The sequence below is a fragment of the Ptychodera flava genome, chromosome 12 (genome assembly GCF_041260155.1).
Source record: "Ptychodera flava strain L36383 chromosome 12, AS_Pfla_20210202, whole genome shotgun sequence".
Lineage (NCBI taxonomy): Eukaryota > Metazoa > Hemichordata > Enteropneusta > Ptychoderidae > Ptychodera > Ptychodera flava.
Window position 1 is genome coordinate 8,738,307 of NC_091939.1, and position 26,691 is coordinate 8,764,997.

The window sequence follows — 26,691 nt, forward strand, 5'->3', positions numbered from 1 at the left end:
TTCAAGACAAATCTTTTATTAGCCAGACATGTCTTCATAAAGTACACTTTGCCACAAAGTAACACTCAAAATCTTCTATGAACTGACAGTATTATAAAGCTTACAAAAATTGATATGTACATCACCACACCAGTGCTGCCTCTTTTATTGGTTACATACAATGCTTGATAAAATGCGAAACTATAGATTGGGATAGAATGCCAACACTCAATGGAAGTATGGTTAAATATATGCATCTGATTAGTATGCAAATGTTATTCGTTGTTCTGATTACTATTCAAATTTCACCCATGATTCTGATTAACATTCAAACCCATGTCATTGTTTTCGCTAATTATGCCACTGAATAAATGTCATTATTATTATACTGATAACAAAGTATGTTTTTTGCACGTCTCCATTCTAAATTTTGTCTTAAGTTCCATCTACCAATTATAAAATAATTTTCTCGTACAAAATATTTCTCCCTTCATTTTGGACCCGTATCCTTGTAAGTGACTTCTGCTTCGGCAACTGCACATCATAACTGGTCCCTACATTTATGAAAATTGAAATAAGCTTCACTACAGCACAGCAATTACAGGTGAACTGCTCCAGTCAGTCACACAGAACACTGGTAAATAATTGTTTTGGATATTGTTATAACTCTGCAAATATAAGTATTTTAACCTCTCTTTTTTTCTCAAAATAATGGTATGTACAACGTTGATAGATTAAGTATGCATAATCGGTCCAAGATTCAAAAAAAGTATTAGCACAGAGGATTGTACTCATTTTAATGTTACTAATTTTACCTTTCAGAAAATAAATTTAGCACATTTCCATATATTGCCCTAACTGTACTTTTCTTACTGACATAAAAAAATCATGAAAATTTACACATAAAATATATAAGTTCCTCAAATTTTTCATTGCAGGCCAGCAACAAGTATTTCAAAAAGAGAACTGTGTTAAAAAAAAAATTATGTGCACTTTAAACCAAAGCCTCCGGAGAACAGAAATAAGAAAATGCTTTTTTACGATACTGTTTCCACTTTTCCCTTCGATGGAATTTATTTTTTGGTTTTGTCAAATATACTTGTTTACCTTTCACCTAACAATGTAAATGATCACATGAAATGCTGATGTTCAGGAGACATGTTTGTGCGCTGGAGAAAATAATAATACTGTAATCAAAAGTCACAGTACAAGTCTAAGATAATCTAAGTTGGCATTCAAGAAAGAAAAGCAAGTCACGTAATGTACTTTGACACGCACTGAGACCTAAAAATAACACAAGTATTCCATCAAAACAGTCACACTAAGAATGCAATCCAGGAAGAACATATCTTGACAAGTTTCAAACGTACATAATATGAAACATAATGCCAAAACAAAACTCACTGTCAAATGACATGCTTTTAATAAGTCTACTGCTATGTATATTCCCAAGGAAAGCCAAGCAACTGATGGGCCTGTCTATGATTTGGACAACATTAAAACAAACTGCTATTGCAGTGCAGTGCAAATATTTGAACCCACAAGAGGAAAATGATGAACGCATATTTACTCAAATTAAATATTACTCATTTTTTTTCGTGATGACTTTCTATTCAAATTTTGGAGCTCTACAATTTACAAAGGATGTAATGTTATCTCTGCATGTTAAGGAAAACAACACAGCTTTCATGGAATAATCTACGTGTATGGTACTATGTATATGAAAGAAATCTATGTCATCTGAGGTCCAATGCTCAAATATATAGCTCACTGCGTAAACCGGTAAAATCCTATACAAATGTTTCCAAATGCTTAATTTTCTCAAACCTGTTTGACAATTCATGGTATTGCTATCCCCAAGTTCTATGCAGACAGTTCAAAATCAATGTTACTTCTAAGCTCAAGTTACACACCATTGTCTCATGATACATCTCTACGGTGGAAAGAAATTTTACAAGTGACATGTACCAGGGAAGGGCTGACACAGAAATTTCCTGAAATTGTCACCTTAACCATAGAGAGTTATGAAATATTGTGAATTAGAGGAGCCACTGGTCCAAATTGTAGAGATACAGGGGCTGATGAAATTTCAGGTAACTTTTCATTTAGTGTGAGTTATCGTCTGATTCAATTGAAATACTTTCTCCAGACGACATCACAAAACATTACTGTATTCTCAAAGCCTGTCATGGACTTTGTGTATAAAAAAAACTAAATGAAAAGTGTGGCTTGGCAGCTAAATTTCTTAATCTATGCTCCTGATTTCACATTGTAAAATATAACCTGAACAATATTGGACATCAGAGAAGAGTGTAAAAGGCTCAAAAAAAATGATTTCGGTTTTTTAATATCAGAAATAAATTGTAAATGCTCAATTTACTATCCTACAGAACAAAATCCACCTACAGTCACCAATGTTGAGAGAGCAAAACATTATCAGAAAGTTGTCCACAATAACATTATAAAATTGTCCTTATGCACTCATGATAGAATCAATAGAAATTTCCATGTTTGTGTGTGTATGTGTGTGTCTGTGTCTGTAACATATGTGTGTGTGTATGTATATATATATATATATATATATATATATATATATATATATATATACACACACACACACACACACACACACATAGACACTCATAATATATCTTCTTGTAAGCATGTTTTTATATATCTTAATTTCTTTAAAAGTACACCTTATACCTATTAAAATATACCAGAAGATTTGGTGTGATTGGAAATTTCTTTGAGATTTAATTTAAAAAAAAAAGAAAAGAAAATTTTATCAGACAAGTTGATAATAAATAAATTCTGTGACATGTAAATTCATACACCATACATTTATACATTGATTACTTTTGGCTGACAGTTCATGCCCAGGGCCTCACCAGGTGGGCATTCTTGGATAAGAACTCTGACAGTTGAGTCGGATAATCCGTCATTATTCCAGTGGCGCCAAGCCGCAGTGCCCTTTCCCAGTCATTTTCTTCATTCAGAACCCAGACGTAGACCTGGAAGCAAACAAGTAGGCGAAGCAAACCTAAGATCAGAATTAAACAGATCTGTCATTGTTGATAATGTACACTGAACTTCTGTGTATACACACATACATACCGACTAAAAGAGAATTTTTGCAAGTTTTTAATCTTTCAAACTCTTTGCCAAGGAGTTAACAGAAGCTATCCTCAATGTTTATCAGTTTACAACTGTTGGTTATATGGGGTACTACAAAATTCCAATTTCCCCTTGAATAAGGTCATATTCGCTGCCATGTTCGTCATACAAAAAAACATATTGCTCGATCAAAAAATGTAAAATTTTTCCATGTGAATCTGCAGTTTTACAGTTGCAAGAGAACAGACAATCTAATATGTGTAAAACAAAATTATCTGCTCTTCTCTATGAAACAAACTCCGATACATTTCAACGGACGCAGCAGCATTTTATATCCATGGTAACAAGGACTGAGCTCTATCTCCAAGCAACAAGTGCAGTGTTCCACTTGAAAGGAAGCAAAAACAACGGCTGCAGTTTCCTTCAGCAGATGACAATCTCCAGAGTAATTAGTCACAATTCAACAAGACGAATATTTTCAAAGAATCAAAACCAGGATTATTAGCTTTGAAAAATCTGCACTTAGTAACCTTCACCATGCACTGATGTATAAATATGTATGTCATGATGTATTCAAACAAAATTGTCAATGTAAAATTTAAAAGTGTTTCATTTAAGGAGACAACATACACTGACCATTAGCACCATTGCACATACACATTAGGTTTCTAGAGAGAAAAGAATTGGAGGTGTTAATTTTTTTTAATATTTTCGATACCCTACTCTTCTATAAAAATATCAAGCAAAAGTGAAAACATTAAGAATACATATTATAAGTAAAACAATCGAGCATGAGAAGAAGAGTTTACAAAAGAACTAAATATATAAATAATTACCTGAATGCCTCGTTTACTCAAGTGGTAGAACATTATCTTGCTCATTAGCATTGTATCGATGATGGACCAGAGTGCTTTCGTTTTCTTGTTCATGTCAAACATTCTGTAACATCAGAGATAGACAAATCTATCAAACTTGTAGTCTTTATGCAAAGCAAGATCATTAACAATGCAACATCCGATTCAAGTGAGATGCTTCATGATTGATGATTTAGAATAAGAGTAAATTTTGGTTTTGATGCTGTATCAAATGATCCCAATCAACGTTATTAAATCCGTGTGTTTTACGTCGCCCTCAAAATTTTGAACGTTAAGTAAGTAAGCCGTTGAAAGATATTCACAGACAATTTTATAACACACAACTTTTATATAATAGTTTCTTGATTGTTTTCATTGTAATGATAAGTGCCCATTGGAGAATCAAAGAAGAGCCTTCTGTTTCACCTCCATAACTTAAATTTCTATGTGACATTCTGCAAGCATGCAGCCATTTTGAGAACATTAAAATATTCAAGCAAAGATTTGTAGGCAGGCAAGCTTTGCAGTAATGTCTATTCATATTCTGTGGTGTTTTTTCATGAAAACCAAAAGAAAACAAAGTGTGCAGGGGACACAAAACAAAGAATTTAATTACTTTGGCCTCAGATAGTAAAAGTCACCATTCATCTTGACAAGAAAGTTACTGACTGAGAGATGTACAAAATAATTCCACCCCCCCCCCCCCCCCTCCCTAAATGTTCTGAAAGTACGAGAAGAGAAACAGTTAAAAATTACAAAGGGTCTATATAACTATGTTATGTCTGGAGGGTCTGACATCGGTGTAATTCAAACAATACTACCTACTGAATTACTAGCAAGACAGCTTTTGAATTTTAGCAAAGAGATTTTAATTAAACACTGGCTGATAGATTTTATGGAGCACTCTTTCGTTCAAAATAATAGAAAAAAGACATACTGGTTTAGTGGTCAATCAATCAATGAGAAAATGACATCTATGATATCATCGCACCATTATGTTGAACTGTCTCCTTCGATGCGAAAAAACTACATGACATTCAATGTTGGTTTTCTCAATGATAGTATGTGGACAAATTGTTCATGACAATGAATCTAAATCATGATTTTTTTCTTTGAGAATTCACTTCGAATGATTGGGACATTAATTTAACATAAAATTCCAGGAAAAATAAATGTATGATGAAAATTTGCTTGAATCGAATTATCCTAACACAGGTAATACGCAAATGACACATTATGTATATCAATACGCGACCTGATACAGCCATCATTTTTCCTAACAATTTACAAAATGATGATAGATGTTTGCTATCGCACATATTTTTTTCTCTAAATCTTTGCACAATGTTTTTAACCACACATTTATCATTCCATAAGGTATATGATAAAACCTTTACGGCCCTGATACAGGTTTTGTGAACCTCGGTCATGAGGCATGTGGGCCCTTCCACCGCATAACTTCGGTCCGCAAATGGCTGTAAAGACTAAATATCACAACTTAAAACTACTGCCCCTTTTAAATAATACGACAGTGCTGAACTACCATCCATGAGTGACTGTAGCCTTTGTTCAACGAAGACAATGTTTATCATTCTTCTCAGGGACAACAGCTGTAACTTTTGATGATTTTTTTTCACAATTTTAAACCTGTATATCAACTCAAAGTTCTCGTTTTACGTCCCAAAGCATGTTGAAAAACCAACAATTCAGCTCGTAAATGCAGCCTCTGTACATGTTCAGTGCCTTTATTGTTCACATTTGAATTTTATTGCATGTCAACAATAACACATGTACAGGCTGAGTTGACATGCCGAATACTATGTATTTCTATATGCTTTAGCAAGTAGAACAAGAAATTGTATTTCATATTAAAACAAATGAAGAAAAAAACATCAAAAATTACAACTACTATCCCTTTATTTGCATCTGAATGTCAAGTTCAGGTTGACCTCAGTAATGATGATGAAATCTCACGTACTTGGCCATAGCACTTGGCATCAACACCTCCATGAAAGATTCTTTGATTGGAATGAACGGAAGAAGTCCACAGTAGAACAATAATGTTGTGATTACGACACGACGAAAACTGAAAAGAATCGGTATTTGAGGATTCTGAAACAAAAAAGATCACAGGTGATGTTGAAGTCTTTAGTGGGGAGTGATATACACAATTTTGATAGAATACCATTGACCATTTCAGCAAATATATTGTAAAGAAATTTTTAAATTAAGGTAGAATGCGCCTCACGGACAGATATTCAGATTCTCAAAAACTTTACAATTCTTTTCTGATATACCACTTGTGGGGGTTCATTTTAAAATGCTTGTTGTGAGAAAACTTTTCACCGGCTTAGTATTTCGAAATTTGAAATTTTTTTTTTCTCCATACAGTTAACACAGGGATGGCTGCCATTTTGAATTTTAAATATTGGTAATCTTGAGTTATTTGTTTCTCTAGTACCAAAATTTGAACAGTGACCCCCAATTTTTATTCTTGATTTTGAAAGAGAATGTTGAAAGATTCATTAAGGAAAGTTTGAGCAAAAGTTTAAGTCGTCAATTTTGATGCGCATACTACCTTTACTGTGACAATCACACACATGGAGAGTGTTCCTTCACAGTTTACACCAGCCATTGTAAGAACTTACAGATCATACATTAACACAAAAATTCAAAATTGTCCTTGTATTTCATTCATTTCTTGATTTTACCATCACATAAACGTGCATAATAATAACAGACCATAGCAGAACAGAGAACACTGTAAAAAATGGATGCATCTAAAAATTCACTACCACAATACCATTTTTTTCTACTTTCCCTGTATAAATCCAAGACCTCTGACTTCTTCCGAGAAGCTTCATCAACCGTTAATAATTCATAGCAACATCACCGTGAGGGTGAAACTTGAGAACAAAGCATGCAACTTTGACATTTCACAACAAACAATGACATCAGTTTTTGTCATGATCTCAGATAACCACTCACCTCCTTGTAACACTTATCCACCACTTCTTGCCTCACATTTCCCCACACTGTAATATCTTCTCTCTTAAATTCTTTGATTAAATCTGAAACCTGTCCAACAAAAAGTTACTCAGACAGACATTATAGCCACACACGGTTGAATATCGACCAAATCATGTCGTCAAATTGAAATTATTGCTACATGTTGATTGGAATATTCCCGGGTCCAGCAAAGTAACAGAAGTAAAGAGGTTTGTAAAATGATAACCTGGTAACATGGAGGGAATACTGACACCCTGACTGATGTATGACCTCTTCACCCCATTTCCCTTCAAATATGTACAGTCATACCATAAACAATAATGGGGTTATACCATTATTTGGTGGACACAGGGCAAAAATCATATTTTTCTGCAAACGACAGTATGGCAGAAGCAAAGATTGCACTACAACGCATTGCTGTCTGAGTCAATTAAGGTGGGTTTCTTTGTCTTTTGCTTTCACAGACGGAAACACTTCCAAAATTGCACAACAGCAAGCAGGAGTTTCAGGGACTGCCTTTTTTGACCATGGTAAACAATACACAGCATTTACATTATGCTATTCATTGCTGCCATCATAAAACAAGTTACTAAAGAGTTAATTGAAATATAAATAATTATTTTCAGCAAGCCAAAGGAAAACACAATTGTTTATGCTCGTTTATGTTAAACTACAGACCCAGTTTTCTACACTTACCTTTTCTATAAGTTTATCATTGTTTATTTTGATGTCAACATTGATTGGTATATCACGAAATGTTTCAAATATTTCTCTCAGCAATGGTATCCTCCTATCGTCATTGCCAATACAATAGCGTTCTGAAATATATACACAAGAACAAACCATGAGTGGGACTAAAAAATTACATTTTTGCATATATCTGTAGTGATGGTATACATGCATGTATGACATGCAGTCACATCTAGCGATAGACATATAGACAGATGGACAGCTAGACAGACACACACACACACACATACAGTTATACAGGAATACAAAGACAGAACATATGAAACACAAACACAGGGGTAAAAGTGAAAGATCATATAGACCCAACAATAAGTTTACTAAGGTCAATATACGATAGAGTGATCAGATCTAGAATAAAGACATGATCACCGATCTTTGAAAGAGCCAAAATGAGAAAATATGGTTGACAAAAATGCCAATAAAATCAAACAGGGAGATTTTTAGGTGGTGGGGGCAGTGGAGTCAACCAACAGATCTTGGGATAGGACGGTCAAAAATGGAACAAAATCTGTAGACAAAAAAATTGTTGAAAAAATTTTGCATTTTTGCTGATGTTCAAAAACTGATGCACTGACTTGTGATCCTTTCACACAATGGTTTGGCCTAAGGGACCGTTCAGTTTTTACGGCCTGGGGGGGGGCCGGCAAAATCTTGTCGCCGTGTTCCAAAAAATATAGACCCCCCTGCATTTTTCGTGAAAAAAGATGAACCCCGGCCCCCCCCCCCCCTTTTGTCAGACGAAAAAATTTGATGACCCCCCCCCCCCCCCCCCCCCCCCAGCTGAAAAATAACCAAAACCCATATGTCAAATTTACCCGCACGGTTTGGATTTGAACTGCGGTATGCGGCGCACTTTATTCATGTAGCAGAGATGCCAGTGGACAAACTTCTCAGCCACATCCATGCAAATGTCTATCAATTAGGACGACTATAAGGCAATTTTTAACTTCATTTCCATAGACAACTTATGTCCATGGACATTGTATAAAGTAAACTTTATTGGAGTGGTTCGCCAAAGGCAGCCCTCCGGTTAAGAGGGTCATGGGCCATTACGTAAAGTCAACTTTATTCTAGTGGGCTACCAAAGGTGGCCTGCCAGTAAAGAGGGTCGATCATGGCCATTGCATAAAGTAAACTTTACTGGACAGGGCCGCTGAAGGCGTCCGGCTGTTAAGATGGTCATGGTGTATTACATAAAGTAATTTATTGTAGTGGGCCGCTGGCAAAGAGGGTTGATCATGGCCATGGCATAAAGTGAACTTTACTGTAGGTATTATGTTTTTGAAAATGTGGTGACACCCCCTTTCCTACCAGTGAAAAAGTGATGAACCCTCGCGATTCCAAAATTACGATGAACCCCCCCCCCCTTTCGCGGATTCCAAAATTACGATGACCCCCTCCCGGCCGTAAAAACTGAACAGTCCCTAAAACCGTTGCTATTAATGATGATTGTGGACCTGTATACAGGGATTTTGGGGGTAAACAGGTCAAACCCAAAAAGTATGACTGAATGGCGAAACACGGATGCTGCACCGTTAAATCTGAAAATGCATCTCAAATCTCAATTCTACATCCACTGTCACTGAGAAATATGATTGCCCAAAATGGCAGAGAGGAGAAAGGACAGACTGGAGGGATTCACTTCAAATTATCAGGTGTCATCAAGTCACATACACTTGTTCAGATAAATGTATTCATCATCTGTCAAAGGATGACTTGAATGCTAAATCCATGAATACTATTTTGTCATTCGCTGTCAGCCTTAGACCAGACCAGATGTTTCCTATGTTCAAGAAACACAGTAAAGTATATAGAAATGCTGTACTGCAGATCTTCAAGATTTGAAAAGTAAAGGGTTTAAGTGATCTCCACTTCAAGTTTTCATGTGCATGTTTCATTATAGAGGAAATATCACTAGCACTTACCTTTGGTAAATGTAACCTCTAAATTCTGTTTCAACAATGGAAGATCCTGTAACAGAAACAGTGATATCGTTATTGTAATTACTATCCAATCAAATGTTTTAGTAAATAAGTGACCTAGGGGCTGATTAAGCTGAACAGTGACAGTATCCAAGATATCAGTACATTTCATCCCTACCAACCTAGAAACAACATATACAAAGCAATCAACTACTGATTACAGACACTCTTCAATCGTTTCACCCCATTTCATTAATTAAAGGGACACAGTCGTCGGAACTGCGCTCAAAGGTCGTGTGGGACCCATACCACCAATGCAAACACTGTATCCAAGGTATGATGGTGATTTATGAAAGATAAAACATGTCTGTCATAATCTACATCATATAATTTAAATGTTGCAGCTATGATGATGAGGTGCACCTAGATATCATACACAAAATACATTAATTGTTTGTAAACAAGACATTCACACAGGCACAGTTCCAACGACAGTTTCCATAGGATCGGGCCAAACCATTATGGTAGAGGGGTTGAAAAAACCAAAGACATCAAACAGACAAGTATGCTGTTGATGTGACAGCAGAGTTTAGGTCACATTGTTTTACGTTCTACATGTAAAGATGACTGACTAACTGACTATCATGACGTTGCTGACGGCCATGATCCCGATTTGTCATGTTGCCAGTGAAGATGAGATTTTGAATTCCAATTTGTCAGAGCAGCCTACGTCAATGTATTCTTATGACAGTGTACATGCTTTGCATGGCAGTGAGATGTGATAAATTATGGACAGGAAATAAGCCATCCACCGCCATGGGAGGAATACCAAGAGCTGCAAATATGTACATACAAGCTGTTTTGTACCTATTATACTTTTGTACAATAATATTATAGCTGACTTAATATCCTAAAATATAAATTGATTGTTGAATTAGTGCAACTTGAACAGACCTAAATATATTTAATCCCTTCACGTATGATTGCAAAATTGAAAATCAATAAACACCAAAACATTGTCTGAATACTATCAGTTTTTACCAGCTTTGCCAAAATGTGATGGTAATGAGTGTTGAATAAGTTCATCTTCTGAATACTTACCTTGTAGTCTAAATCTGATATGAGGACGTTTTCACCGCTGATCCTTTCCAAGCAGTTGTCATGGCAAACAACAACTTCTCCGTCTTTGGTCAGCTGACAGTCTAGCTCCAGCATTTCAACACCAGCCTTCACACCACTGTAATGACATTGGACAATAACTGATGGCATTTTGGTGAATTCCAATTCACTGATGCACTGAATTGTGATTTTAAATTATCATTTCAATTAAAAAGAGTGATTTTATTACAGCGTGCTTGAAATGGATCTTGAATTGAATGTGAATAGGTGACACAAATGTGTGGAGAGGAAGGGTAATATTCAAACAGAATTTACAAAAAAACAGTCATTCGAAAAAAAAACATGCGTGAGGGAATGAAGAGACAAAACTTAGAGACTGAACAATTGAGGCTCAGATAACAAACTTTTGACAAAAAATATAATCTCCCAGATTGTTTGTTACTATGTGTCATGATAATAATGGTGCATTTTAAGTGTTGCTAGCAATGATAGCTGAAGGCATCAAACGTACCCTTACCAAAGTCAGAGGCACTGGGGTACGCCTAAGGTCTACCCATACAGCACCTGAACAATACCCAAAAGATTACAACATACCCTTCTCAAACCTAAGACAAACCACTGTGTAAACTGGTGTGTTGTTGGTTTGTGAGCAGTCCTACCCCCTTTCTACCTCCATGGCTAGGTATGATGCGGGCGTACCTAAAAGACGCCTGCTTTAGACTGAGAAGCTTTGAAGCTGTATCATAACCGCCCCAAACATACAAGCTTGTGGCTGAGAAATTTTGAGGCATAAGCATAACCGCCCTAAACATACCAGCTTTGAACTTAGAAATTTTGAGGCATTAATTATCATAGCCACCCGAAAAAAAACCTTCATGTGCACGGAGACAAAACTTGAGGGCTGGCAGTCCGGAATGATGTTAATGACACATTGCCGCATGGATAATTGAGTGGAATAATAATTTAAGAACATGGGAAGACGATTTTTTGGAAGTACAGTGTATGGTTGACATATGTCACATGTATGCCCGAGTGTTGACGGATCCTCACAGTGGAAAGTTTTGATTTGTCTATTACAGGATGTGATGAACGCACATAGCAATGAGCCAGCACAAATAATGACTGCCATTATTGACCTTTTTCCTGCCAGGTTCAAGAGTCGCTATACAAACTCCAATCCTTGTAAACACAAATGTAGCATAATGTCCAATGTAATGGACTAACCATTTACATACAACTAAAAAATTTCAATGTACGCATACCACTATGCTAAGTATGATTTTCAAACATTCATCTTTCTGAGACATTCTTGTACATATTTACTTGTCATTTTTTAACTGAATCAAACAGATCCATGAGAGTCAATTTAGCTTGCCAGCAGCATGTTGGTCACAGTTATCTTCAGGTATCAATTTTAATGCATTGATATCCATGGTGATTTTTTGAAGAATTTTTTCTGAAAAAAAGTCGAAATTCATCGTTCTTTGCCGAAGGTTATGACTGACAACATAGAACTTTGTACTGACCTTTTAAATGCTGTAAGTGTATTTTCTAAATTTTCCCCAGCACCTGCAACAATACAGAACAGTTCAACATATTTTACTTTTTTCCTCATTACTCCACATATATGAACAGCATTCAATTGTCTACGGCCAGCACAAGTGCATCACAGAATGCTATATTTCATATGGGTCACGCTATCTTATTGAATAAAACAGGAATGTATCAGTGGAAGCAGATTTTCAGGTCTATCATGTGAAAGTTTTTCTGTTTTGTAAAATATGTGATGTTGTCTAATGTTCAAATAGACTTGGCTTTTTTATTTCATTTAACTTAAATGTAGAACACGCCTTGGAGACAGATATAGTCGGACTCTCAAATTTCTACAATTCTTTCTGATCTACCACTTGTGGGGGCTCATTTTAAAGCTCTTGGAGAAAGAAAAACTTTGACCATCTTAGTTTTTCGAAAATCTAAAATTTAATTTCGCTCCATAGAGTTAATACAGGAATGGCGGCTATTTTGAATTTCAAATATCACAAAATGTTGAGCAATTTTGTTTCGCTTGTCCCAAAGTTTGCACGGTGACCCCAAGTTTTTATTGTTGATTTAGTAAGAGAATGATTGAAAGTTCCATTGAGGAAAGTTTGAGCAAAAGTTTAAGTCTTTAGTTTTCAACTGCATTTAGAGTCTCCCCCCCCCCCGTAACATGCTCACTCATTCTCCTTCAGCACTCTCAGTCATACAAAAAACAACTACGTACAGTATTTAAGCTCAAAATAAATGTACAACCAGTAATGACGATATAATCAAAATAGACATAATGTGTAAAAGTAAAAGTAAGCCTTTATTGAAATCGTATCCCAGTTGGGATCTTGATCATAAAGTACAATAAAGGTTTTGCAAAAACAACAATGAAAGAGTATATATATATATATATATATATATATATATATATATATATATATATATATATATATATATATATATATATATATATATATATATATATATATATATATGAGGTCAACATATTACAGGTTCATAAACAGTTTACTTTGTTTTTTTATTTTGTCTTGTCTGAGTTTAAAACATGTATGTATGTATTTTCCCAATTCACATGGTGATGCTTTATCTGTCCTTGAAAAGATGCTTACAAGGTCTTGTGTGCCTCTGAATGCGTTTTTACGAATGTTCAGTTTACGGAAAAAATCATGTCTAATGTCTGTGTAGCCTTTGCAATGAAAAAGAAAATGTATCTCATCTTCTACTTGTTTGTTTTGCCAAATTGGGCATGCTCTGTCTATAACATCAAGGTTTCTATGTGTGTCAACATTTTAGTGCACCATCAAAAATCTTAGTATTGGATCTTGTTGATAGTTTTAATGCAGGGGACAGTTTGCATCAAGTAATGTATAATGTACCGTGAATGTATCATATCTTCAATGCCTTGGGACAGTCAAGATATGACATTTTTGTACCGATGCATCAGTGGTAATAGACACCACTTTGCTCGTACAATAATTGAAACCACCATTTATGAAGTAGGAAGACATCATAAAACTAAATTATTTTTTCAGTATACTCGAGGCAACTTTTAAATGATGCGAACAGTCAGCCAGATGTAAGGGAAATTCTAAGAAATCGCTATAGCAATTGATAGATATTTCAGTATGTTATGTCGTGATCAAGTACTGCACAACAAATGGATGCATGGAGTCAAATTTCATTCAGTTCACTTTAATCATTGATAAAAGAAATACTAGGACTTACATAATCAGGTTTGCAACCAAGTAACTATGAAGTGATTCAGATAGTTGCTGAGAAAAATTTAATACCAGACTGGCTATATCTGTAACTCAAGCTTCTTCCTTTGATATAGGATGTAAATGCTGTGGTGTACTAGCCAGCCTGGTACTTTTCATGAGGCGTGTACAGTGCAGAGAATGCCGCAACATTTCAAAATCATTTTCTACTAATATTTGCTTCAGGTTTAGGCGTTATTCATAGATGATGTACACATGAGATTCAATGAGTCCCATTTCAAGGAAACTGACGATCCTTTTTCACCTTTTGTGTCTCATTTGACCTTTGCCCTCCGAAGGGAGTGGAGGTATTTTATGCCTGGATACTGTGTTGGAGACATTATTTAAGGTACTACATATCTAGAAATTGAATGACCCAAATAGTTTGTCTAAATTTTCCATGAAGAAACTTTAAACCACTTCCTTTTGAAATCAAGAATCAAGGGCCACAATGCAAAATTTTGTACGAGACAAAAAAATTATTCGATATTTATCGACACTTGAAATTCAAGATGGCTGCCATCCCAGTGTTTATAACTCTAAGGGGGAAAAATTACATTTTTTGTAGTAGACCTAAAAACCATTGTAAAAGTTTGATTATGATTATCTGCTTCCATGCAGGCATATTCTGCAATTCAGAACGGGTCACTGTGAGATGAAAACAAAAGGGGACAGAGATTTCCCTCAAGGAAATATGTAATAAAGCCAACATTTTGAAGATTAAACACAAAGAGACATTATTGTGATATATATGACATTTCAATTACATGTTCAAATTTATCAGATCATATCATTTCTCAATATTTCCAATCACACGCATTATATATTCTTGATAAAAAATCTCTAAACAGTACTTTGCATAAGGATAACTGTATCCCACTGTAGAGATAGTCAGGCAGCAATAAAATTACTGATGAAACTTCACATCAACAGACATTATCAGCACTCTTTTTCAGTTCAAACATTTCTAAAAGCACAAAGTAGTTTGCCTGATACAAATTAAATTACTTCTACAAATTATTTTATGCACTTTAATCGTGGTACAATTTATCACCAGCTGAAGCTCCAAGGCAAATCCTTCATTAATTCAAATTCTCTTTCTGGTCACCACATGATCTGTCTCTTTAGTCCTATCATTTTACATAGATAATTTTTACGAGAATTTCTAATAATCTCTACAATTTCCCAGCCTTAGGCAAATTTCTATGAATTATGAAATCTCTCTTAAGGTATTAATCAATTTCATATGGTTATAGGTTAACGGCCAACATGCAATGAACAGTCGCTGTAAATTCTCACAATTCAAAATGAAAACAGGTCATTTCAAGTGCCCTTCATAAGTAACAACCAAGACCTTAAAATTCCAAGATTTTTGGTGTTATGTAGGATTTAAATATTTTGCTGCAAGAAAAACGTGCATTTTTGATTTCAAAGGATTACAAATGGTTAAGTGGTAGCGATCTCAGTGAATATAGTTGGCTGTTGTAGACATTTTAACCAAACTGGTAGTTTTATACTGAAAAGGTCGAGTTAAGGTCATACAGGAGCCAAATTACGATAACTTCCTAATTTCGTGTCTGCAAACGGGGTCAAAGACTTTCTTTGGTCAAATTGGAACACAAACGAGAAAAAGTGAGTTTCTGATTTCCCTCATTACAGCACACAAGTCACTTGATTGACAATGATGTTCAATAACTACTGGTTGCTATGGTTACTATTACGAAATGAACAAAGAGGGCCCCCAATTATGTACATTTCTATTTCCTTTTTCATTTAAAACACTTGTTCTGATAAGTTTAAAGCGTTTTCAGATGTGTTACATTTTAGTTTACATCAAACACCACCTCCCCCTAGCTTAATTGGCAAGCACTTTGAAATATTCCGTCGCGAGGTCAATTTTCACAGATTTTTTTTTCAGAGTGTCAAATGATCTTGAATTTTTTCAAACAACAGGCCAGGTGAAATAATTAAGCTATACTTGTAAGACAAAATTCCTACCATATTACTAATACAGGAGTTTATTCAAATATTAACAAAATTTGCATATTTTACCATTTCAGAAATTTGGCATTGCTAAAATTATCAGTGCAGTGAAAAATTATGATATTTACATATACATGAGCATAACTTTTTTGTGATGTATGGGAAATACAAAATTGAGAATAATTTTAGAAAATTCAATTTACATACTTTACTGTTTGAGTTAGAGACAGCTATTAGCCATAACGCCAAAATGAGAAATATTTGTCTGTCTGTGGCGTGCCTCCTGTTTGGTTGGGAACTTTCTTCTGTTTTTTAATGTTCACTGTGACCTGAAGAAAGGGGCGAAACTTGCTATATTCACATGTTATTTTTGAATCTGTTTCAGGAAATACAGAAATATTTCCAATTTGCCTCATGAACTAGTACAGTGATCGATAATCCAAAATTACTATATGTGGTACATGTTTTCTAATCTAAGCTCAAAGAGCAATTTGACTGGTTTCTACACATTTGGATTACGAGATTTGGCTCGGCATGTGACATCTTATCAAAATAGTTAAAAATTAAATGAAATCTTGATAAGACATTATCAGGAATTTCATTATCAGTTCACAATATGGTCTAGCTAATGGATGATATTGAAGTGACTCAATCAGTGCAATATTGCTGTCTGAAGGGTGGTCATTGTTTCTTAATTTACATGATACCCGAGGAAAATTTGCCATATATTAAATACTGCTTTCTTCAAAGTTGTTTCTTGTATAGGTTGCAGCTTGACATGAAATTATAGAAAAACGCTACAGAATTAAAATTAAAATAATGGCACAACTTTTCTGGGTTCAAAGAGTGCAATGAGTAGTCTGCCATTGACCAGACCACTGGGGTTTAACATGCGTGTGTCATAACTTAACGGAATTGGATTGTTTTAAGATAATACATGCCTCGAAAGTGAAAGACTTACAATTTTGCTCAAATTTCCTTAAGAAAACTTTCCACCATTTTCTTTCAAAATGAGAAAAAACAGGGGTCACTGTACAAATTTACGTACAAGAGAAATAAACTTACTTCATTAATTACCTTTACTGATATTTGAAATTCAAAATGGCCGCCATCCTCGAATTAACTCTATGCACGGTGCCTCTAGAGGGACCATGCTCAATGGAGAAAAATACATTTTCAGTTTTCATAGGAATAAGATGGTGGAAATTTTAGTTACTCAAAGAGCTTCAAAATGGGATTGCCCACAAAAGTGATAAATCAGAGACGTATTCTGAAAATTTGAGAGTTCAAATATCTGACAGACAAGGGGCAACAGCTATGTTGAACTAGATGATATTTTCATTACTTTTGTTCTGTGAAGTACATTTTCTTCTCATTCTCTTCACTAGAGTACATTGAAAAAACAAAATATTAGCCTTGCCGACAGAACACTCTGTGTAAAGTATGTACAATATCATAGACAGTAGAAGGGAGACAAAATTAAGCAATTTTGTCATACTTGTAAAAATGAATTCTAAACTACACAACATTTTCAGTTTTTGGCAAAAACACGTCCGCACGTTTACACAACCAGTCTGTTTAGAAGAGTTGAACACTTCAGGCATTGCGATATACATTTAGTGACAGAACAGTGAAGAGATGAATTTTAAGAACAGAACAAAAAGATTGGACAATGCATCGTAAGTCACGTACAATATCCAATAGTCCTGTACAGAAATCAGGACATGGCTGGGAAATTGGAAATCCTGTGTTTGATTAACCCAGTTTCTAGATGTACTCCAACTTCATGTTGCCAAATACATCAGAAATGTTATTGATAATTTAAATTCAGTTCAAACTTTTTATAAAATGCATCTTTAGAAAAAACAAGCGACCTAGCGGCCGATATAGCTCCGCTGTGTTTATGTAGAGAATAACTATTTTTGACACATGTTGATGAAGAAGGTGGAAATCTTTGATAGCTCAATGCAGTGGCCAGAGAAAAGTGGCTAAAATAGCTGCAAAATACACAATTGAAGATTTCATCATACTTTGAATATATCACATCGGATCATCCCTAAAAACATGTCAACCAAAGCTATCTGATGAGTAGTTTTTTGAGAATAAAATTTTCTGACCAAAAATGGCAACAATTGCCCCAAAAATAAAATTGCAGATTTCATCATCATTTCAATAAATATCATTTAGTTAATCTATAGAAACCTGTATACCAAATTTCAAAGCTATCAGATGAGTAGTTTTGGAAATACATATTTTTTGACCAAAAATGGCAAAATTGCCCCCAAATTACAAAATTGCAGATTTCATCATAATTTCAATAAATATCATTAAAGTGATCTGTAGGAACTTGTATACCAAATTGCAAAGCTATCAGATGAGTAGTTTTGGAAATACACATTTTTTGACCAAAAACGGAAAAAATTGCCCCAAAAGTGCAAAATTGCAGATTTCATCATAATTTCAATAAATATCATTTAGTTCATCTGTAGGAAACTGTATACCAAATTTCAAAGCTATCAAATGAGTAGTTTTGGAAATACACATTTTTTAACCAAAAACGGCAAAAATTGCCCCAAAAATACAAAATTAAAGATTTCACAATAATTTCAATATATATTACTTAGCTCATCTGTAGAAACCTGTATACCAAATTTCAAAACTATCAGACCAGCACCTTTTGAGAAATACATTTTTTGACCAAAAATGGCAAAAATTGCCTTAAAAATGCAAATTTGCATATTTCTGCACAATTTGAACAAATCTGAAATAGATCATCCCTAAGGACATATGTACTAAATATCAAAGCTATCTGACTGGTAGTTTTGAAGAAGAAGATTTTTTTACCAAAAATGACAAAAATTGCCTTAAAAAATACAAATATGCAAATTTCACCAAGATTTGAACAAATCTAAATGAGGTCACCCTCAGTAAACTGCATATTAAATTTCAAAGAAATCGGACAAGCGGTTTCAGAGAAGAAGATTTTTTTACCAAAAACAGCAAAAAATGCCCCAAAAATACAAATATGCAAATTTCACCACAATTTGAACAAACTTAAGTGAGGTCACCCAAAGTGAACTGCATATAAAATTTCAAAGCAATTGGACTTGCGGTTTCAGAGGAGAAGGCAATTGTTGACGGACGACGACGACGACGACGACGGACGACGACGGACGACGACGGACAACGACGGAAAATCAACCTATTTGATAAGCTCCGCGTCGCTGACAGCGGAGCTAAAAAACAGGATAGCAATTATAAACTAAAATATCTCATCCAGAAGTTGGTTCATCCAACAGTTTTGTATTTATACCAAAATGAAAATGTGCTATCTACATTTCACATTTATTTTCACACAACATACAGGACGCTACTTTTCACAATAAATGGGATACTTTGTGCTTGAGTGCAAAATTTGCCACCGAAATAGCACGTACTTTACCAGTCTCGGCATAAAGCTCTGAACTTAACACCTTTGTAATCAATAAAAAGCGGAGATATTGAATTCGTATTCACTCTCATATTGATCTTCTTAAAAAGGTACTTGATTACCTAATGCTTTTCACAAATGTGCCATTACTTTTTTCAATTACAATAGAGTGTCACTGGACTCTAGTCTTTGTCTCATGTCACTTGATAGCCACTCATGACTATGTTCTTTCTGGAAATACTGTAACGACAGATAATTTCAGCTTAAGTTCAGCAAGGATACATTCAAGTTGGTATTATTACGCAATTTGGCTGCAAAATAAATGAGTTTAATTTACTCTGACTGATGCAAAGCTAACCCTCTGATGTCATATAAAATATGGTAAAATTTTCCACCACTTTTCTATCGCACTCTGTAAGATGGCAATTTAACCCTTTGAGCGCCAAAGTTGACTTTTGTCACCTTTATAAAATGTACCCTGGTCAGTTTCATCAGATTTTTGCAAAAATTTGGATGAAAGACTTTAGCTAATTAAACATGATGTGTTTCTAACAAAGGTATGGTTTGGAACTAAGGGAAGGGGGCAATGGGCAGACTAGGTCAGGAGGCAAACACTTCACTGAGGATCACACTGGCTAGAAAGTCCTTACAAACACAGTGCCAGAAATGGCCTGCAACTCCCATCTTACACTGAAACCTGCATATGGTGCCCAGAGCTCTATGGACGTCACTAATTGAAATCTACTTTGAAGCATGATACAATCCATCTCTGCTCTAGAGGCCAACTGATCCATTATACGGTTCACAAACATCTGCTTATCTCAAAGATTTGCCCTGACATCAACTTTTCAGAATCCAGAGCTTTTATTCTTCATGTCCTAAATGAGCCATGACTTACAATTTATCTGTACATTGGAGAAGACCCTGTCATGTTGATACAATTATAACATTATTTTCATAGATTTATAATAATTGAATTATTGTTGCTGTTATAGCTGCTTGTCTTTCAACATGCTGGTGAAACATACACATTAAAGGCCCAGTAGCTGTACCTTTTGATGATTTTTTTCACTATTTTTATTTTTGATGTCAACTACAGTTTTTGTTCTACTCTCTACATGCAGCAATAACATTTGGCTTGTCAAGTTCAGGTATACACGAGTTACTAAGTTTTAGTATCAGTGAATTTGGGCTAGGCTAGAATTTAAATGTAAACAATTACAGTTCATTCTACACACAGAAATGTTACACTGACAGGCTCGGGTTTTTCAACATGTTTTTAAAAGTAGAACAAGAACTTGCAGTTGATATAAAAAGCAAAACACTAGTGAAAAATTACCGCTACACGTGGCCCTTTATGATCAATGTTTGCCATGCTTTTAATTTTAAATTACACATTGCAGCCAATAATGGAATCCAGGCTATCTCCATTTCCTCGAAAACAATTCAGAGATTTTCTCATGGTCATTGTATAGCCTACATGCATATTACTATCAAGGTGCATGGTGCATCAGTTGTAGTCCACTTCAAGGCAATGATGGCCTAGCGTTAGGTCTATGATCCATGGCATATAATAGCATGACACAATGAGGCTTCAAGCAGCTTTTGAGGTTTCTTCGTGTTATAATCATGATAATGTTACGACTGTCATTGATGAAACCTGTCCTCAGGTTTTCAGGAGATTCAGCATGAATGCACAGGCTATCATTTGGTAGTGCGGTGAGTCCGGCTGAGTATTCTGACAAAGATGAGCTATCCGATATCCGCTATAACATTTATCCTGCCAGGCAGGCCTGTCAATTCAACATCTGCCAAGTCAGCAAAAAAAGCAGCATTGAGCCACAAACCTACACTCATTTTCACTGAGAAAACAAGAAACAAAATCCGATCAAATCTGAAAGCAGACAGTGGAAAGTAAAGTGACCGTCCTCTGAACAAAAGTTTTCCATGAAAGATTCAGGATGCAACCGGCTCAACCTTAAAGCTGTTTCCAGAGTAGATAATTACAACCCAAACAGGAAGTGTGCACATGAGGGCAGGTAACCAAGTCATCCAGCGTCCAGAGAGCAAATGGTCTCCTGTCTTGAGAGCACAATAATCCCTTTTTGGGGCTATAATTTTTGTATTACATGACATCCCTTTTTGGGGCTTAGCTATAATATTTTTATTACATGATAGTCCCTTTATAGGGTTATTATTATGTTTTTACTATATGCCTCTTCTAAATTTTTGGGCTGTTATGCTGGATTTCAATGATAGACCAAATTCCATAAAAATAATACGATGTTCATCAATGAACGGCACATGAATACATTTGAGTCACTGTTATGTGGATTATCAAAGTGTGAAGTAAGGTATATATCAATGTATATAGAGCCATCTATTTGATAAATTCAAATATTAAAATCACAATCCATACTGTCATTATTTCACACATCCAAGAGTGTGGGTGTACTGCGTACTCTACACTTCAGACTTTGTACATGGGAGGTTGAAAATGTTTATTGTGTAAAATAATACCACATTAACAAACAAAATTTGAAAATTTCATGTGTAACGAAATACTGTTGAAAAAAAACTATACCTTAAAAGTTCTGTATGTTACTTGCAGTTGAACTCCCAGGACTGCAGTACAGCTGCTTCTGTCAATTTGGTAATCTTTGTTACGAAACACTGCACCACAGTGCTAGATCAGATATGTGTTTTAATCTAGATTTTCCTAGATGCAGTAGTATTTTTCACATTGTGTAAACCAGAAAACGTCTGCAGGCTCTACTGGTGATGCATAACATCAACAGCCGGGAGTTTCAACCAGACCAGTTCAATCAGCTCAAAACATTCTGGATGAAAAATGTTGGCTGATTGGGATCACTGTATACTTTGCCGATTCAACCGTTCAGTCAATTATTCACAATGGATTGTTTCGTATACACAGAGAGCATAAATATCTGGTTTTACTTCATAAAAATAGAGTAGTCAAACTAGATTTATCAAATTTCTAAAACAAAAATACCGTCAATGACGCTGTACCTTCTCTAATGTGTGGCCAGGTCATGTAATTGGTTGTTGGCATGGAGTTGTTGGTAAATAGTTGATGATGTAGGGGCATGAGGTGGGATATGGACCCAAAGAACCCAAAAGATGATTAAATACATCAATCAAAAAAATTCTAAGCTACTGTATAAACTGCCTAAAGATAGTTCAATGTGGAAAAAAGTTAAACAATTCAGAAATAAGAATTAACAGTCCAAAATAGTAATGACGCACTTCCTTACTGACCTGAGTGCATGTGAAATACACAACCTGGCATCTGTAAATTAAATGTATACCAAGTGATCATTTCCAGTCACTTTTAACTGTTTTTAATGGATTTTCCAAAGAGTCCTGTGGAAATGATGAAAAACGCCTATCTGGTCTTGTGTTTGTATAACCTCATGGCTGATAATTGTCATAGTATTGAAAAAAATTGAAAGTGAAGAAATTACTGTTTTTAATAGGCATATTTTCCTTGAAATACATGACCGTGTAAAGAATATATGCTAAAAGTGTTTAAGAGTAAATTTCTTTTCAAAAAATAATTTAATTTGTGACCAAAGGATTTTTATTCTTTGAGTTTACAAATTCAAACATTGCAATTTGTTCAATCATCTTGTGCAGTGCAAAATTTGTAAAATGACTGAAAAACAAAAAATATTGGCAGAATTACAGTCTTTGTGATGTAAAATTATGGGTTGACATCACGATAACTGTTAATCTGTTTGAAGTACTAATATACTATAATTTAAAAAAGAAAAATTCATGCAGAAACGGTAAAATATATTGTCAGCAATGTAGTGTTAATTTTGACTTTACATCAAAATATGCCTTTGCTGGATACCAAATATATAGGGCGAAATATCAGCCATGTTCAGCAAAATCCACACAACAGCATTGATCCTTTTCTAATTTGATTTGATTTGCTTATGTTATCCTTGTATGACAGTCAGTACAATATGGAACTTGAACACAACACAGTGAATAAGTATGCTGTAAATGAAATGGTGTGGCTGCATCCACATGCAGCAATAGGAGTGCCTTTGTCTCTCACCCCTCATTTCCAACCTGTCCCATCCCTGAAAAATAGTTTGGTCTTATATTTATAATGTTAATAATTTCTGTATTTGTTAAAATGTGCGCATCTCAAAAACTTTTGATCATAAACATTTTCATTGTTTTTTACAGCTGACCAATCAGTTAACCTGTTTATTTTGAATATTTGCGCATTTTTCCTCAGTATTTGACATTTTCTGAATACCTTCTTATTCAGTTTGTCATTTTCTAAAAGTTTAAATGCTCCATTGTGTGGTCAAGCTTTCCACAAGCATCAAATGTGGTACTTCATATAGGAGGGTCTGCCTCTAGAGGGCGGGCATCATGAACACTCCTGTGTTTGTTGGTTAATTCCTCCACGTAAACTTCTGATTGTACTGTAAACATGAACATGGCCGACGTCCGATTTTCCGTCTAAAACTTTCACTCATTTTCGTTCATATGACTCTGAAACTCCGGGAAACAATTGGGAAGAAAGGGTTATCTTGAAATATTGAGGTACTCGCCGATATTTTGCAAAATTAAATGAGAAAAAATGCAAGGAAAATGCCGACGGGCTTACACAATGACAGTTTTCAGACTCGGAGGCAAATGATCATCTCTGCAGATTATGCAACAGGCCCAGATCACGTGAGGCCATGAGGGGATATCCACGCAACTCAGTACCAAACACTAGCGCTCACAGAGTGAGCAAACACAAAGTGAGTACCCTAACGTCAGCTCAGTAGTCTGTAATAGATTGTAGTCAACTAAGAAACCTTGGAGAAAGGCTTAACACTGTGGCTATGCCGCTAAGTCCCTTTTGATTTTTGTCATACTATGTCATAGCTCAAAATAGTTCTCCCACACCTCAACCTGAGCCATGAACACCCCCACCAGTTTATGATATGACCCATCACGATGGCATGCCGTCAACGGATCTTGACAGACGGAAGTCTTGACAGACGGAAGTTCTTGACAGCAGCATATTGGTTTTCAACTCTAATACCTTCTCTGTCTATAAATAGACACGAGAAGGTAATAAATAACCATTTGGCTCTCAAAATTTGTCTAAATTTTTACTTTTTGTATTTCGTTTAACCTTGCTGATTTATTCTCTTATCCAAACTTAAAATCAATTTTCAGTTATGCTGCCAAAACATTTTCCTTCTTTGTCAGTATATCTCAATTATATATATCATTGGCAGTTTGCCAATTGGTATTAATAAACTCACATCAATTTCATGGCACCTTCACCAATGTGTAATTGGATCATATTTTACTTCAGCAAAATATACAGGTGCTCAGATTATCATTCCACACGATTTATTTAACCGTCAAAAACTACAAGTTTAACCTGAATAAGCATAAATATATATATATATATATATATATATATATATATATATATATATATATATATATATATATATATATATATATATATATACAGGTGCTCAGATTATCATTCCACACGATTTATTTAACCGTCAAAAACTACAAGTTTAACCTGAATAAGCATATATATATATATATATATATATATATTATATATATATATATATATATATATATATATATATATATATATATATATATATATATTATTGATTATGTAAGGACTGGTACATGTAAACTAAGCTAATCGATACTAATCATTTCATGTGCCGGGCATTGTTATATTTATAGAGAATCGTTAAAAGGGTTCATTCAATACCAATTATGACAACTTTGACCATTTTAAAACAGAAATTGCCAAACAAAGAACTTTAGACCATGAGCAATAAATGTTTTACAATTAGCATACAAAAGGAACTCTCTTTAGATCATAAGTATGAAACTTTGTTGGTTTGCAGGTAAAGACATAGACAACAATGTTTTTATACAATGTTTAGTTTTGTTCTTGCTATACCGCACTTTCGGAAGTGTGTTGTTATGCAATAAAGTGATTAAAGTTAAAGTTCTGAGCCACCTATGGGACTTGTTTGTTTACATATGCATTCGCCGCACGCGTACAGTAAGCATCAAATTACAGCTTCCGGTATCATTTTTATCGCCCTATTTACAAGATTTACGAGTAATTCATATCAAAATTAGGTGCTACTGGGTGCCAAGTGCAGTGGGTCATTTCCGGACCTTGGCATGTAATATACCAATACCAACACAATGTACCTTCACGCGGCGGCAACAAGGGTATACATACGTATATATGTGACGCAATCCTACTGTTTTCAAACAAGAATAAGTTTCGTAAATTTGGTGGAAATCGTGTTTTGGAAGAATTCTCAACTGCAAACTATTTAAAAAATTAAAAATAAATGACAGGACTCTCCGAAACAGGCTATCATTTTCCTTTTTAATTTGGAAAGGATAGTTTTGCGGCAACTAAAAGTATATTAAAGCGGATAGCCTTGTCTCATATTGCAAGTCATTCTCCTTCACAATGCGCCCAAGGCAAATCGATGTGAGTCAGAATTTCACCTCATATTACCCATAAGCAATGCAATATAGAGCACAATACGTGATCGAGTAAAATTGATTACAACCTAAGGTTTTCAAAATATATTTCTTATCGTTGAGATGTCGATTCTAACTACAATCACTGGTCGTGCAACATTATACGGCCCACAGATTATGGCCACAAGAGCTCAAGAAAGTCCAGCCTTACCTCCACGATGTCCTATAACTCGAGGCTTGAATTTAATTTCTTTCGGTTTGTGTAAGAGTCTTGGGTAGCGGAGAAGCACTACAGACGTCAGCACATACCCGGCGAATATAGATAGCACAACCATTATCGCAATCATTTATGAATTATGAAATCAGTTTGAGCGGAAGAAACACTTGCGAACGGAGACCGTCCACACGTACACAGCCTTTACAGCTACAGTCATGTACCGCGCAGCGCAGTCATATCACCTGTCAGTCTGTGAACTATTAACCCGGAAGTGTATTTACAGTGCTCTTGGATGATGGCGGGAGAATCGAGCATGTTGTGATGCCCCACATGTACAAAGCACCATCCATGCGCCATGGTACAATATATTCGTGCAGCTATACGTTCAAGAAGCTAGTCCAGTATTTCTTTTTTCTTTCCCTCACTTAGATGCATCATCGTAAGAAGATGCAGATGGAAATTATAAACGTCTCCCTTCCTC

The 26,691-nt window shown here is 35.1% G+C and overlaps 1 protein-coding gene across 1 annotated transcript; it reads right to left on the reverse strand.

Annotated features, from left to right (window-relative positions):
* LOC139144902 (lysophospholipase D GDPD1-like) lies at positions 1 to 26,447 on the reverse strand. Its single transcript, XM_070715729.1, has 9 exons — positions 26,205 to 26,447; positions 12,277 to 12,319; positions 10,733 to 10,868; positions 9,635 to 9,680; positions 7,656 to 7,777; positions 6,939 to 7,028; positions 5,929 to 6,062; positions 3,933 to 4,035; positions 1 to 2,993 (listed from the first exon to the last, which is right to left on the reverse strand). Exons 1-9 carry the CDS (start codon positions 26,338 to 26,340, stop codon positions 2,853 to 2,855), a joined length of 951 nt encoding a protein of 316 aa, XP_070571830.1. The 5' UTR covers positions 26,341 to 26,447; the 3' UTR covers positions 1 to 2,852.
* Positions 26,448 to 26,691: the final 244 nt, after the last annotated feature.

Excerpts from the sequence above, each read along its gene's own strand:
- LOC139144902 (XM_070715729.1), bottom strand. The coding sequence starts at position 26,340 with ATGATTGCGATAATGGTTGTGCTATCTATATTCGCCGGGTATGTGCTG. Across the intron at positions 10,869-12,276 it reads ACACTTACAGCATTTAAAAG|TGGTGTGAAGGCTGGTGTTG; the intron begins GTCAGTACAAAG and ends ATGTCATTACAG. Across the intron at positions 4,036-5,928 it reads ATGCCAAGTGCTATGGCCAA|AATGTTTGACATGAACAAGA; the intron begins GTACGTGAGATT and ends CTGATGTTACAG.